The 14,749-nt window shown below is 38.2% G+C and overlaps 1 protein-coding gene across 1 annotated transcript in view; it reads right to left on the reverse strand.

Annotated features, from left to right (window-relative positions):
- Nucleotides 1–14,749, reverse strand: part of CFAP54 (cilia and flagella associated protein 54) — a 299,369-nt gene that overhangs the window by 98,438 nt on the left and 186,182 nt on the right. The window contains 3 exon segments of the mRNA XM_055336223.1: nucleotides 6,728–6,897; nucleotides 8,649–8,728; nucleotides 10,465–10,672. Of these exon segments, the coding sequence (XP_055192198.1) occupies nucleotides 6,728–6,897; nucleotides 8,649–8,728; nucleotides 10,465–10,672 (458 nt within the window).

Raw genomic sequence — 14,749 nt, forward strand, 5'->3', positions numbered from 1 at the left:
ACAGAGGGAAGATGACGTGAGGACACACAGGGAGAAGACAGCCACATGATTGGAATGGTGCCTCTACAAGTCAAGGAATGCCAAGGATTATGGGCAAATGCCAGAAGCTACAAGAAGCAAGAAAGGCTTCTCCTCTAGAGCCCTTCAGATAGAACATGGCCCTGTTGACACTTGGATTTTGGAGCATTGACTCCAGAACCACAAGAAAATAAAACTCTGTTGCTTTAAGCCACCCAGTTTTTGGTGCTTGGTTATGGCAGCTGTGGGAAACTAATAAAATATATTAATAGCAGATCCCCCGGCTTTGCCTCCTACACCAAACCCACTCCACTTCCCTCATCTTCCATCCCAGAGGCAGAGTCTAGAATCACCATTGCTACTCATACTCTATGTTCAATCCATCAACAAGTTCTGTCAGCTTCACCTTCAAAATATGGTACCATTCAGCAGCCCCTCACCTCCTCCAGTGCTAGCACCTTTGTCCAAGCCACTATCATCTCCAGGCAGCATAAATGGGAGCTTCTTGACTGGCCTCTCGCCTTGGCTCTTTTTTTCTCCACATAGCAGCCACAGCAATCTCTTCAAGAGGTAAATCAGATCCTACCACTTCCCTCCACATATGTTCCAGAGGCCTCCCATGTCCCTGGACTTTGGGCAGTACATTTCTTCCTGTGGGTCAGTTACTGAGGTTTTGGGCCTAGTATATGATCAGCTTTACACATGTCCATGGATGCTTGTGAGAAGGTATGGTCTGTTTGTAGGCTCCCAGAGTGTGTACATATGCTCAACTTTTTTTTTAGGGATCCCTGGGTGGCGCAGCGGTTTGGCGCCTGCCTTTTTTTAACTTTTATTTATTTATGATAGTCATAGAGAGAGAGAGAGAGAGGCAGAGACACAGGCAGAGGGAGAAGCAGGCTCCATGCACCGGGAGCCCAACGTGGGATTCGATCCCGGGTCTCCAGGATCGCGCCCTCGGCCAAAGGCAGGCGCCAAACCGCTGCGCCACCCAGGGATCCCCATATGCTCAACTTTTAAATTATATTTTTAAATTCCTTTCTTTTTTGTCTACATGTTGTATTACAAGCTGATAACATGGGGTACCTGGGTGGCTCAGTAGGTTAAGCGTCGGCCTTCAGTTTGGGTCATGATCCCAGCGTCCTGGGATGGAGCTCCAAGTCAGGCTCTCTACAGAGTCAGATCATGATCCTAGAGTCCCAGGATTGAGCCCCACATCAGGCTCCCTGCTCATTTGGGAGTCTGCCTCTCCCTCTCCTTCTGCCACTCACCCTGCTCATGCTCTCTCACTCTCTCTCTCAATTAAATGAAATCTTGAATGAATGAATGAATGAATGCTGGAAACATGGTGCTAACACACATTCTCTGTCCACAGAGGTTTTCTCTTTTTTTTTCCTCCACAATCCTTTAAAAGAAGAATTAACTGGTATTTACTGAGTGTTTACCACCTGTCAGGTTCTCTGTTATCTGCTTTGTGGGACTTAATTTACTTAATCTCCACCACAAACCTACAAGTAGATTCTATTATCGTCATTATTTTATAGATTAGGAAATAGAAATGTTAAGTGACTTGCCTAAGATGACACAGCTAGAAAGAAGAGGCAGGATTAGAGCTCAGTGGCCTAATCTAACCCACTTAACTGCTGCCTACGGCATAGCCTCCGTCTTTCTGCAGTTTTAACAAATCCGGTTTTGTTTATTTTGGTAAAGTGTTCCTCGGTGCCGTGTTTGTGACCACTATACAGTCTTTCTTGACCATACCTTTTATCAACATAAAGGTCCTCTCTGCCTTGCATTTTACTTTGCAGACTTCATGAAATTGAATCATTCTAAGGATAAAATGTATTTATTCTTTCACTTGCTCAAAAATACATACTGAGTACCTTCTACAGGCAAGGAACAAATCTAGAGGCTGTGGATACAGTCACTGTCCTCATGGAGTTGACATTCTGGTAAGAGTGGGGTGTGACTTAGAACGTAGGAGTGCTTAGCAGATAGATGACGCTCGGTGCACGCTAGCTGCTCTCATCTCATGTATTGAGTAGGCCAGGGTATATGGGAGGAGCTAAACTGATTTTTTTTTCCAAATTAGTAACCAGAATAGAAAGCTTCCTGCTAATTATTGAATTTTAAATTCCCAAGATACTGCTGAGTCATTAAAATGGTTTAGATACTGGTAGAATAATTTCTAAGGTATGATTTGTGTTGTATGATCTTACGGGTTTTTATTAAAATAAAACTAAAAAACAAACAAGCAAGAAAACAACAAAAATTGTAATGCAGATTGAGTATGTATATGGGAATGCAACTTCCTCTCCCTGACACCCTTCCCCACTCCAGGGTACACACCCGTTTCTAAAGGCCCCTTATTTCCTGCGCAGCTTCAGAGGCTAGCAGAGGATGGCTCCGGGAGGGCCTGGGAAGAAGGAAGTGGTACCCACCCCATCCTCCTGATTCTGAAGGCTAAATTCTGACTGCAAGAGAAATGAGGTCTGAGGTTTAGAATCTTGCTAACCCAAAAACTTAATGAATAAAATATAAACATGCTAGTATGTCCTAATCCACCCGGTACTGCGTAGGTGCACAATGGAAAATTCTAGTTTCTGCACTTCATCACAGAGACAGAAAGTGCAGGAGGATTACTCACTCTAAACACTCTAAAATCCCCAAGGAAGGAAGTTTCATTCCGACACAAAATTAAAAGGCTCAAATGTTATCCCATTTAGACAATAAATTAAATATAAAGGAGAACAGAAAGGAACTTAACAAAAAAAAAAAAAGAGAGAGAGAGAGATAGGACTCTGAGAGAGGCAGCCCTAAAAGAAGGAGAAATACAGTTTGAATAACTTTGATCCCATTTATTTCTTATTAACATTCATGACAAAAATGGTCAGTTTGTTCTCATAAAATCCATGCGGCTCACTCTACCTGTCACCCTAGGGAATGTGCCTTTCAATTTCCTTGACACATAATTTTATTAGAAGTATCATAAAATGTCAAGCTAACCATCATTTGGGAAAGGGACTGTCCAAAACTCTCTGCCGCGCCCAAACAGAAGCTCATGGGGGGTAAAGTTCACATAAGAAAAACTCATTCATCTTGACAGTAGGCGTCCCTAAATGACAACTCTGCTGCAAAAAGGCAATAACATCAAAGTTTTTGCAGGTTTTGTCCCAAGGGTCGGACTCATGTATTTAAAATAGGAGTGATTCTGATACACTTGCACATTATTTGCATATGTCTATCTGGTTTTCAAGTTAAAGTTCTATGATGACACTCCTTTCTGAAGCAATTTTCTAATTTCTAGTTTCTTGTTTCCTTTTTCCTCTCAGAAAAAAAAAAAATCACTCATGTTTTCCATGAGTGTAAGACATGTAGAGGGCTGGGGAGAGAAGGAAGGTAAAAGACAAGAAATATATTCTAGGGCTGCTGTTGCTCTCTGAAATAGCATGGAGAAAAGAGTTCCATATTCTTCTACAGGAAATCATATAGCCATATATTTTAAACAAAGAGAGGGAGACAATGTATTTCTATATATACATATATTTTCTATTAAGAAATCACATAGTAAAAGTTCCTTCTCCTCAAACTTCAAAAGGGAAAATGTTACATTATGATGCTAAGCCTATTTACCATCAATCAACTTCCACTGTATTCTTAAAGATAGCTACAAATGTAACAATACTCTAAATCAGTGTGTCCCAACCTTTTTTTTCTCTCAGCACTCACATTTAAGGCATACCCTTAAAAAAATTAAGAATCCTCAAAGTTCCATTAACACTTATCATATTAGGACTTTAACTTCATTACTATTTATTAATTGATTTTAGAATAAAAACAATAAACCCATTACATGTTCACATCAATAATGCATTTTTATGAAAACATCTGTATTTCCTAAAACAAAAAAAATAGTGAGAAGAATGCCATTATTTTGCATTTTTTTGCAAATCTCTTTAATGTCTGGCTTAATAAGAGAAAATCTACTTAACAGAAGACTTTCATATCTGCTTCTACAGTCTGTTGTGACATATTGTTTTGACTGAAGTATATGAAGAAGACTAGGCCTCACAGAGATAGCTGCTGGAGATGGAGTATTTTTAATATCCTTTTAAAATAATTATGACTATTTTTCCCTAATACTATACCAAAATGTGACAAGTGATAGTTTCTTAAAAGTTTCTTGCAATATGAAAGCTAATACTACACACTGATGAAATTTCCTTTTCTGTTACATTACTACCTATTGGTCTATTTTGCTAACAGGATTTTGGAACATTATCTACTGGTGATTTGGAAAATATTAATTCCCTGAGTTATGCAAATCCCCTTAATGCTGAAACATTTCTTTATACAATTTAAAAAATGATGCTTGTTAATATTAATTACCACCAACATCATCAGAATGATATAAGCATTAGAAAACTGTCACACTCATGGTGACAAAATAGAAATTTTCCAAAATTCTCGTTTCCCTACAAAAGTTCAAATTTTATCTTTAGCAACAAATACTATTTGTTGTTTTCTTAGAAGTGGCATGTTCATTTTGTTCATTTTCAATAAAATGCCTGTCAAATACCCAAGTCTGAAAAATCAGTTTTTCAGTGCTTTTTCAAAGAAAAACAGTATTCCATGAAAAAAAACTGCTTGATCAGTTCGCATTTCAATCATGTATGTGTTCCTCCCCAAGACAACCAAACACCAGACTTTGATATACAGCAAAGATGCTTTAGGTGTATTTCCCACTTAATATTTCCACAGAATATTAAAGATATATCCAAGGATATGGATTTATAAATGTAACAGATTCTACTGGTTCATCAAAGGTGTTCTTAGGGAAATTGGCTTTTGTTTTTTTAAGTAGGCTCCATACCCAGTGTGGAGCCCAGTGCAGGGCTTGAACTGATGACCTGATGATGACCTGATGACCAGGCTCAAGACCTGAGGTGAGATCATGAGTTGGATGCTTAACCGCCTGTGTCATCCAGGCACCCCCAGCTTTTTTTTTTTTTTTTTTTTTTAATTGCAAGTGTGAGGCAGTAAAGAACGCAATAACCACTAGTACGGTTTGGTGCCACTGTGATTCACAGTGAGATGCCAGAAGTTTTACTACTGTTGCTCTTGCAGTATCAGTGCAAATAACAACACACCAAAGATGGTGAATGACATATTAGTTTTGTTATAAAAATACTTCTGACCTTACAGTCCCTCTGAAAGGGTCTTGGAGATAACCCTAGAAATCTGCAGACCACATTTTGAGAGTCACTGCTCCAAAATGGACTATATGGATTTTCACCTCTGTTTAAAAACCACAAAAATGATAAATTTCTAAAAATCTATACTGCTCTAGCATAAAATCAAATTTAGATGTGGTTATTCATGGGGAGCCTTTGGTCAAGGCTCACACTGACGAGATGGCTGTGTGTTTCTAATCAAAGCAAAGCAAGATTTCTGCCACATTGATTTTCCCTTTGCAAAAGCTACAGGTGGGCTTCACCTTTTTCTCCCAAAGAAAGCAGCTGGGCTTTCTTATCTGCTTGCCCAGATGTGGAACAGAAGGGGGAATGGGGGGCCTAAAAGTTGTCAGCCATTGAATATCAAATTGGAGTCATACTCTTTACTACAACTGCACAATTTAAAGTGATAGCTCCTCCTCCTCACCCTGTCTCTACTCCTGATTTCTCCATATCATGTATCATTTTTGGCCACACTATATAATTTACTTACTTGTTGATAGTTTAATGTCAGCCTTCATTATCTCATAAACTCCATGAGAGTAGGATTGTTTTTAATATTGTTAAATATTTTGTCTATATAGTACATATCAGTATTAGGACATTGATATATCTCAAGAACTTAAAACAGTGGCTAGCATATTGTAGGTACCCCAAAATTACTTTTTGAATGAATGAAATAATAGTAAAATAATAAATTTGTGCATTATTCAAAGAATCATTACTGAGAGGGCTACATGATAGAGGTATTTACCACAAATGATATGAGAAGTTCTGGAAAATATAGGTTTTCTATAAAAAACCTATATTTTTCTATATTGTTTTCTATTATCCCACTTAATTGTTTAAATATCTTTCAGTATTTGGACACAGAAACTATATTCTATTCATCTCTGTATCCTCAGTGTCTAGATCAGAGCCTAACAATGAAGTAGTTAATGGATACTGGTTGGGCAAATGAATGACTCAATGAACAAGTCAAATGATAGATCTGACACTAACAATTGCATAACATTTAAATAACCATCCACCTAAAACTGTTTCTTAAATGGCTCCGTAAAACATAGTTCAGAAAATGTTACTTTTTTATAATAGAGCTTGTTTTTAAATATTAACTATACTGGAGTTAAAATTTAAAAATAAAAAATAAATACATAAATTAAAAAGCAAAGCTCTTTAATTTTTTCATTCTTTATATATATTTTTTCTTTATATATATTTTTATAGAAAAATTTTCTTTATATATATGTATATAAAGCATGTATGTATAGAAAAAATCCTTGCTATATGCTTTAATAAAGCAATCATTTTGTTTAGAACTGTAGTTTAAAGTATAATAGTATATGACAACTCCTCTGAAAAATAAAACACAAATAAGCTCTATTAATATTGGAATTTATACAACTCACATAAAATTTAGGTATATTTGACAAATTAGGGTGAGGAAGAAATTCTCTTCCATGTGAAAAGAGACTAACCTGTACGCTGCCTGGTGTCTCTGCAGGGCAATTGCAGCTAGCTGAAGCTTGGCCTCCACCACAATCTCCAACTCACCAGCAGAACACTGAGAGAGGTTCTTATGGTCCGGATGCACCACCTCTGACACAAGGAAGTTTAGCTTGTCCTCAGCTTCTATCAGTAAAATTGACTAAGGAAAGAACACCATATAATCACATAAGTCCAAAAACAATACAAGTAATATCTCATCCTTATTCATCAGGTGTTTTTCATGTACTGAGGAAAGTAATAATGAATAGAAGACCAGATAGGAAACTTGAACATAATCATCAGAGAAGAGTACTCAGCAAACAGGCAAAAGGTAACAGGAAATTAAAAGGAGATAAATGGCAAGAATAAGCATGGATGTCAGCTACCCTTTATTGTACGCACAGCCAATGCTCATTATTCAGAGTTTTTAAACTCTTCTATAATGTAGCCGCAAATACTGAATTAGCAAATACTGAAGCATTGTTCCCAGAGGAAATACAGGGATAGGTTCCTGAGGGCCCCTAGTCATAACATTTTTGCCAATGACCCATACATAATTTTGTTTAGTGTGTGTTTATATTTAAGGACACATTATTTAATATATGCTGTAAATTCACTAACCTTGAACTCACAGCTAATAGTTCAAAAACTCAAGCCTAACTGAAGCTTACCTAACACATTTATTTATTTTTAATTTTATTTCTTCATTCATGAGAGACATAGAGACAGAGAGAGGCAGAGACACAGGCAGAGGGAGAAGCGGGCTCCATGCAGGGAGCCCAACGTGGGACTCGATCCCAGGTCTCCAGGATCACACACTGGGCTGAAGGCGGCTCTACACCGCTGAGCCACCCAGGCTGCCCCACATTAATTTTTTCCATAAAGCACATCACAGCCTTTTTATACTTAGGAGTACTAAACAGCATTTCAGTACTACACTTTGGGGCCATTTCAAATAATGAAATCACCAACAAAGCACAAAAATGAAAAAAAAAAGATGGCAATAAATAGACCATGGAAAGAACACTTGTTTACAGTATGAGGATAGAAACAAAAAGAGCATTGCCTTGTCCAATTCAGCTGGGAATTGAGTGTGTTAGGCAACTCAAATTTTTCTGTGCTCTGTGATGTTCACAAATGACCATAAATGAGTATCAATTTTGGAGTTGCAAGTAAATTTTAGCAGATAAACAAATTAGCAAATACTGAATCTGTGAATGAGGATTGACTGTATTTCCAGGTAAACTATGGTCACCTAACTGGTAATGTGAAGATAATGAGGTTTATAATTAGCAACTTAGCATGGCAGAGGAGAAAGGGACCACCCAATCATTCAAGAAACATGTATCTAAAAACTTGTTTGTACAGAACAGTAGATATTATATAAGTACTAGGGCAGCTTAGCATAATGGTTAAGAACACCATCCATATTTTATTAGTTGCATGGCATTAGTGAATTTTTTCCTAAGCATCTATTTTCTCACAGCTCAAGCACATAATAGTTCAAAAATGATTAATACCTACATTACAGAGTTGTAAAAATTAATCATGCAAAGTGCCTGTCATGTAGTAAGCACTGAATAAATGGTAGCTGTTTGTGTTGCTGTTGTCATCACTATTATTATTAGGAAATGAGAAACAGGGCGTGGAATACTCAAATCCCATCAAATAATGAATCATATTTCCCACAGTGCCTTAATCAGGTTGTAAAGTCAAAGTCTGACAACCTCTGGGCATCTAATTTTCTCGTAAGGAGTTGATGCCACCTCTGGCCTCAATCCAGGTTTACTCAAGAAAAGCCACTTGGTCTCCCAAGAACAAATACAGACCTCGAAGTGAGCCTGTCCAGGGCCTAATAGTGGAGATTTCGGTAATTAATTTAGTATGATGTGAAAAAATTTCCAAACTTACCTTCAATGTGCTAAAAGTGAAGTCATCTTTCATTTTTACAAACTGACCACCTGAGCTTCCATCATCCTTTAAACACAGCTCTATAAGACACAAAATTTTGGAAGAACCAAGAAGATCTGTGGTTAATTTAACTATTAATTCTAGTTCATAAAACTCATCATTAGTTTGGAAATCGATAAATTTCACATTTTAAGAAACCCACATTGATAATTAGAAACATTTTATTCTATCAAATGGTCCCTAGATATATTCAAGACTGAGGATGATTTCTACAACAAGTCAGACAATTCTGAAAAGATCTTTAGGATGCTTGGTGATGTTCTTTAAATTATTGGCTACTGATATAGAACAGTGGTTTCTCCCCTGGGATCACAGGACCTTCTAAGTTCCCCAAAGTATTTTAAGTCTTTCAGATATTTATATTTCTATAAGATCTCCTTGGAAATGTCAGTTCCAGTGATTTGCATAAGCCCTTCATACAAAGAGCAGAGAGTGAGACCATTTGGAATAGCACAATCCACAATTCCCAAGTATCTCAAAATAGCCACCCACAAATTGAAAGTTGTCCTTATTCTGAGCCAGGGAGAAATGAGATAATTTGGATCACAGACTCTGCCTGCTTTAGTAAACCTGACTTCTAGACTACAGAGAGAGAGAAAAAAAAAACATGACTGAGAAGTGCTACAAAAAATATACCTACTTAAAGAGACTAAGTTCGTCAGAGGGGCAGAGGAAGTATAAAACAACACAGAATTGAACACACTTGCCTTCCCTTCTTCTTCTAATTCCTACCTACTGGCTCTTCTCCTAGATTAGGGGGATCTGGAGTGAGAGGTCAGCTGAGTATGAAAGAGGGCTTAAGAACTGGGAGAGGCCCAGCAGAAAGATCCAGGGCTGGGTTTTCTCCCGTTAGGAGAAAGTGAGGGAGGGATAGAAAAAGATAGAAATAAATGCCTGGAGATTGGTAATGGAAGAACCCTGGGATATGTATCAGAACAGAAGAGAAGCTAGGAAGACTTGGATCCACATTTTCCTCCTGCTCTCTCTGCCTCTGAGTGACCCTGGTGCTTCTGTGTGTGACCCTCACAGGCAGTTTCCTGCCCCACGTCTTGGAGGGTTAAATGGCAAACTGTTTTAGTGGCCATCTCCTCATTTGTTGGCCTCATCATACCTGAATAATAATAACAATTACATTTTAAAACAGAGTCAAGATTACTCTGATATCCAAACTGGACAAAGATACCACAAGAAATGAAAACTACAGACCAATATCTATCATGAATAGGGATGTAAAAATCTTCAGCAAAATACTAGCAAACAGAACTCAGCAATGTATAGAAAGAATACACTATGACTAAATGGTAGAATTAGCCTAAGAATGCAAAGTTAGTTTAAACACTCAAAAATCAATTACTTTACTACACCATAACAGAATAAAAACAAAACAAAACAAAACACACACACACACACACAAAAAAAAAAAAAAACCCCATAGAATCATCTTAATAGATGCAGGAAAAGTACTTAATAAAATCCAGCTCCCTTTTATGATAAAATCATTTGACAAACCAGGAATAAAAAAGAAATGTCCCTACCTGATAAAGAGTAATTATTTTTTTAAAAACCCACAGTTAACACCATACTGAATGGTGAAAAACAATTATTCTTAGGGCAACAGCCAATACTATTCTTAGGGCAACATCCAAATAGGGAAGAATATATACTAGACTATTCATATGGATTATTGGGAGTGGAGCGAGAATAGTTGGAGAAAGAGGAGAAAGAAAAACAAGTAAAAAATAAAACAAAAAATTACCTTTCAAGTTTGGAAGGTTTGCTTTACTCCTCTCAGAAATAAGTCCATGGTAGATTGTTTTCACTGAATTTTCTGGGACACAATTTATTGTTGCAGCCACACTTACTAAAAAGTAGGCTTTAACGTAAGAAAACTTACTTAAGAGGTGTTGTTGGCCAACTGTAACCAGAATTAGAGGCAATCCTTTACTTATTAATTCATCAAGTGCCTAAAAAAAAAAAAGAAGAAAACAAAGCAAATCTGTGAAATACTGTTTCTGGATAATATTAGTTTTCATCCTCCTTTGCATTCCTCATTTGGTGTTGGGTGAAGAAATGCAGGATAGACTCAAGGTACCATAAACGGCAGGTCTGCTGCAAGAGATGTACAATGTCAGAATTACCGCAGCAGTTCTAAGTACTCCTGTCACTCCCCACCAGTTTGTGTCCTGTGCCTCATGAGCCCAGACCTGCCACATAATGAGTAAACCTGACTCTGAGAGCAAGGGAGGGGACATCTTACCAAAATAGAGAACGCACAAAAGCTCATCGGCCATGCCTGCCTGCTGGCTCTGCTTTGCCATGAATAAATTAGAGGTACTAAGACTGCAGCAGGGTTAAGACTGTGTAGATGAGCATGCTCCCTACCCAGCTTCAAGTCCATGCTCAGTCGTCAGAACTCCACCTTGTGTACACACTATGGACTGGACTCCCTGGTCCCCTCCTGTGCAGATCTACTTCCTTGGTAAAATCCAACACCAACACCAGGCCTTCTCTAGGTGTGTGCCCTGCAGCTGAAGATGGCTGAGGAGCATGCTGTCCGACTAAGGTGTCCCATTTCAAGATCCTGACCAAACCTTTGCACTACCTGGTCATCCATCATCTTACATCTCAGTCCATTCACTCTCCTGCTCTCTAAATCCTCACCCTTTCTTCCTGGTGCTCTTCCCAGCTAATGACCTTGCTTCTTCTACTTAGGAGAGAAAATCAAAGTGGTCAGAGTAGTGTCCATAGACCCTATAGCTTCATCTCTCCTACCTAACCAAGCATCAGTCCCACCACTCTGCCTCCCTTCCTGCCACTTAGGCCACTGATCCTGTCCCCACTGGTCTACTCAGGCATCATCTCCTTGCTGCAGACATTCTCATCAGCACATAGCCATGCTGTTCTCTTCTACCTTAAAAAACAAAAACCATCTCTACCCTGACTCCCTTCTCCAGCTACTACCCAAATTCTTACTCCCCTTCATAGCAATGATCTACAGAGTTGCCAATATTCCCATTTTTCTCCTTTCATTTGCTTTTAAACCCATTCTTTTCCTACACTGAAACCCTCTGGTCAAGGTCATCAATGGCCTATACTGGCCTTAACCAGTGTTTAATTCTTAGTTCTTAAATGCCATGTTACTTTTAATCTAAGACATCATCATCTCATATGTCAATTAAACTATCACATGTCTTCAACTATAAAATGCACTCTAATTTCAAAGCTATTAAATGTGAAAAAAAGATGCATGTGTAAGACTCAGTGAGTTATGGTGCTTAATTCATCTGCAAAATATGGCACTATTAATCAATTCCTCTTTTGAAATGTTTCTTTCAGCTTTCAAGTCACCACATTCTCTTGGTTTCTTTCCTATCTTGTCAGTCATTCCTTTTCAGTCTTTGTTGCTTCCTCCTCTTCTCCTGTATTTTTAATATCAGAGTGTTCCAAGGCTTGGTCTTTGTTCCTTTCCTTACTACCTCCCCTGAGGTGATCTCGCTCCCCTCCGCCCTTAGATGATCTTCAGCAGACTCATGGTTTTAATTTCATCTAAATGCTGATGAAATCCTGAGTTTTTCTTTCCAGCTCCAATCTCTCTTCTGAAGTCACATTGACTTCTGGCTCAAATAGTCCACTTGGATATCTAAGAGAGATCTCAAACTCAATACATCCAAAACCATATTCCTAGTCTCCCCAAAACCACACACACACACACACACACACACACACACACACACACTCATTACATCCAAAACCGTATTCCTAGTCTCCCCAAAACCACACACACACACACACACACACACACACACACACACTCATTACATCCAAAACCGTATTCCTAGTCTCCCCAAAACCACACACACACACACACACACACACAGCTTTACAAGGGCTGGGTATTTATCTCCATTGTTGATTGATGTGTTTGATTGAGAGCACTAGAACAGTACCTAGCACAAGGGCACACTAGATCAACTAGAGTTATCCCTTTAAGTGGGTAGATCAGACCACACTTCTGCTCTAAACCTTCCACTTGCTTCCCACTTTGTTCAGAGGAAAAACCTAAGTTACAATAAGACCCTACAAGGCTCTTCTCAAACTGACCCTGTTATCTCTCCAACCCTGGCTCCTACTGCTTTCGCATCCCTCACACAGCTCTTCACCATGCTGAGATGCCCTCACCAAGCTAGGCAATTCTGCCTCAAGGCCTTTGTACTCACTGCACCATCTTCCTAGATGGTTCTTTTTCAGATTTCCTAAACTTGGACCTTTACCTGTTCACAGATGTCATGTCAGTGAAGACTAGCCTGATTACCCCATTTAAAATTACAAACTCCAACCTAGCCCCATGCTCCTCCCAATCCCCTTTATGTGCTGCTGGGTTTATTTTCTCCCTTAGTGTGGTTCACTTTTCAACTTATTATATAATTTACTTAATTATAATGTTTACTTATATATCATGCTTATTATTAGTTTTTCCCACTAAAATGTAAGCGCCCTGAGGGCTTGGAGTTTGTCTGTTGCTGACTGACTGATGTATCTCTTTAATAACACCAGAAGAGTGCCTTGCATACACTAGGCTCTTATTAAATATTTGTTGAATTAACAATATTTGTTCATTAATATTTTCGGCTGCTGGGGCTATCTATTCTAGAAGAGAGGGAAACTTTGCTCTATGTGAATTAAAAAAGAAAAGTCTCATTGTTTGGGGGAGTTTGAGGCAACACTGGCAGTGGAGAGGTCTATTGCTGTTGTTCATTCTTTTGACTCTTCTACATGCAGAAGAACCAGACGTGGAGCAGCACTGAGCCTGAGCAGGCAACAAACTACGTACTAGGAAAACGGTTGACATTCTACATCCAGGGAGGAAATTTCAGATTGGTTGGTGGTGTAAGGGGAGGGGAGAAGGTTTCTCTTCTCTTTTTCTCCATAGCAAACAGTGTCTTAATGAGCCTTGACAATTACATACAAACACTCGAGGATCAAAAAAGATTAATTAGTAATGCTATTTAACACTCCTTTCTCTCCTTCTATACAGAAAATATAAAAGTGTAATCTGAAGAGTCTTAAGGAGACCAACAGTTCTGTTTTAATTAATTAGCTAATAGAAATCGGTTTTCCATTATACTGTCAGTCTCTTTTTGTTTAAAAAGAAATGATCAGACCGACATTCCTTTTACACCCAAAACACTCCTTTAAAAAGTGTTTTTAGGATGCCTTGGAATTTATGACTGAAAAAAAATAGTCTTAAACATCCAAAGGTCTTAGAACACTGAAACAAAATATGAATATAGGGATCCCTGGGTGGCGCAGCGGTTTGGCGCCTGCCTTTGGTTCAGGGCGCGATCCTGGAGACCCAGGATCAAGTCCCACGTCGGGCTCCCTGCTTGGAGCCTGCTTCTCCCTCTGCCTGTGTCTCTGCCTCTCTCTCTCTCTCTGACTATCGTAAATAAATAAAAATTTTTAAAAAATGAGTATGTGTATCTCCCTAATACCGATTCTTTCATTTCAGGCAACTTGCTTATAAATCAAAACAAATCTTAAGGTCAAACAATGAATCATCTGAAGCATAATTAAAAGTGAAGTTTGTGGAATAGCATGAACAATAATGGAAAAGTAGTAAGATTACATTTAATAAAAGGTAGACATGCCTATCAAAATTATGGAAAATAAAACTAAAGCAATATTGAGAAATGTTTCTCAAAATTATTTAATAAAAATAGCTTACTTAATGAAACAGAATGCTGTTTCCCAGCATTTAAAAAAAATAAAACTATATGCACCTGTCTCTCTACATTGATAAACAGCTGGTTGTGTGGACACCTTACCTGGCTGTAACCTCTTAACAAGACTGCACGACCACTCTTCTGCTCTAATGCTTTCTAATGGACAGACTGACGACACTCCTTAGGTTTTAAAAAATGATTGTAAGATATTTAAATGTTATGCAATGTGGATGGAGCTAGAGCATATTATGCTAAGCAAAATAAGTCAGTCAGAGAAAGACAAATACTATATGATTTCACTCATATGTGGGATTTAAG

This window comes from Nyctereutes procyonoides, unplaced genomic scaffold (genome assembly GCF_905146905.1).
Source record: "Nyctereutes procyonoides isolate TBG_1078 unplaced genomic scaffold, NYPRO_anot_genome, whole genome shotgun sequence".
Classification (NCBI taxonomy): Eukaryota; Metazoa; Chordata; class Mammalia; order Carnivora; family Canidae; genus Nyctereutes; species Nyctereutes procyonoides.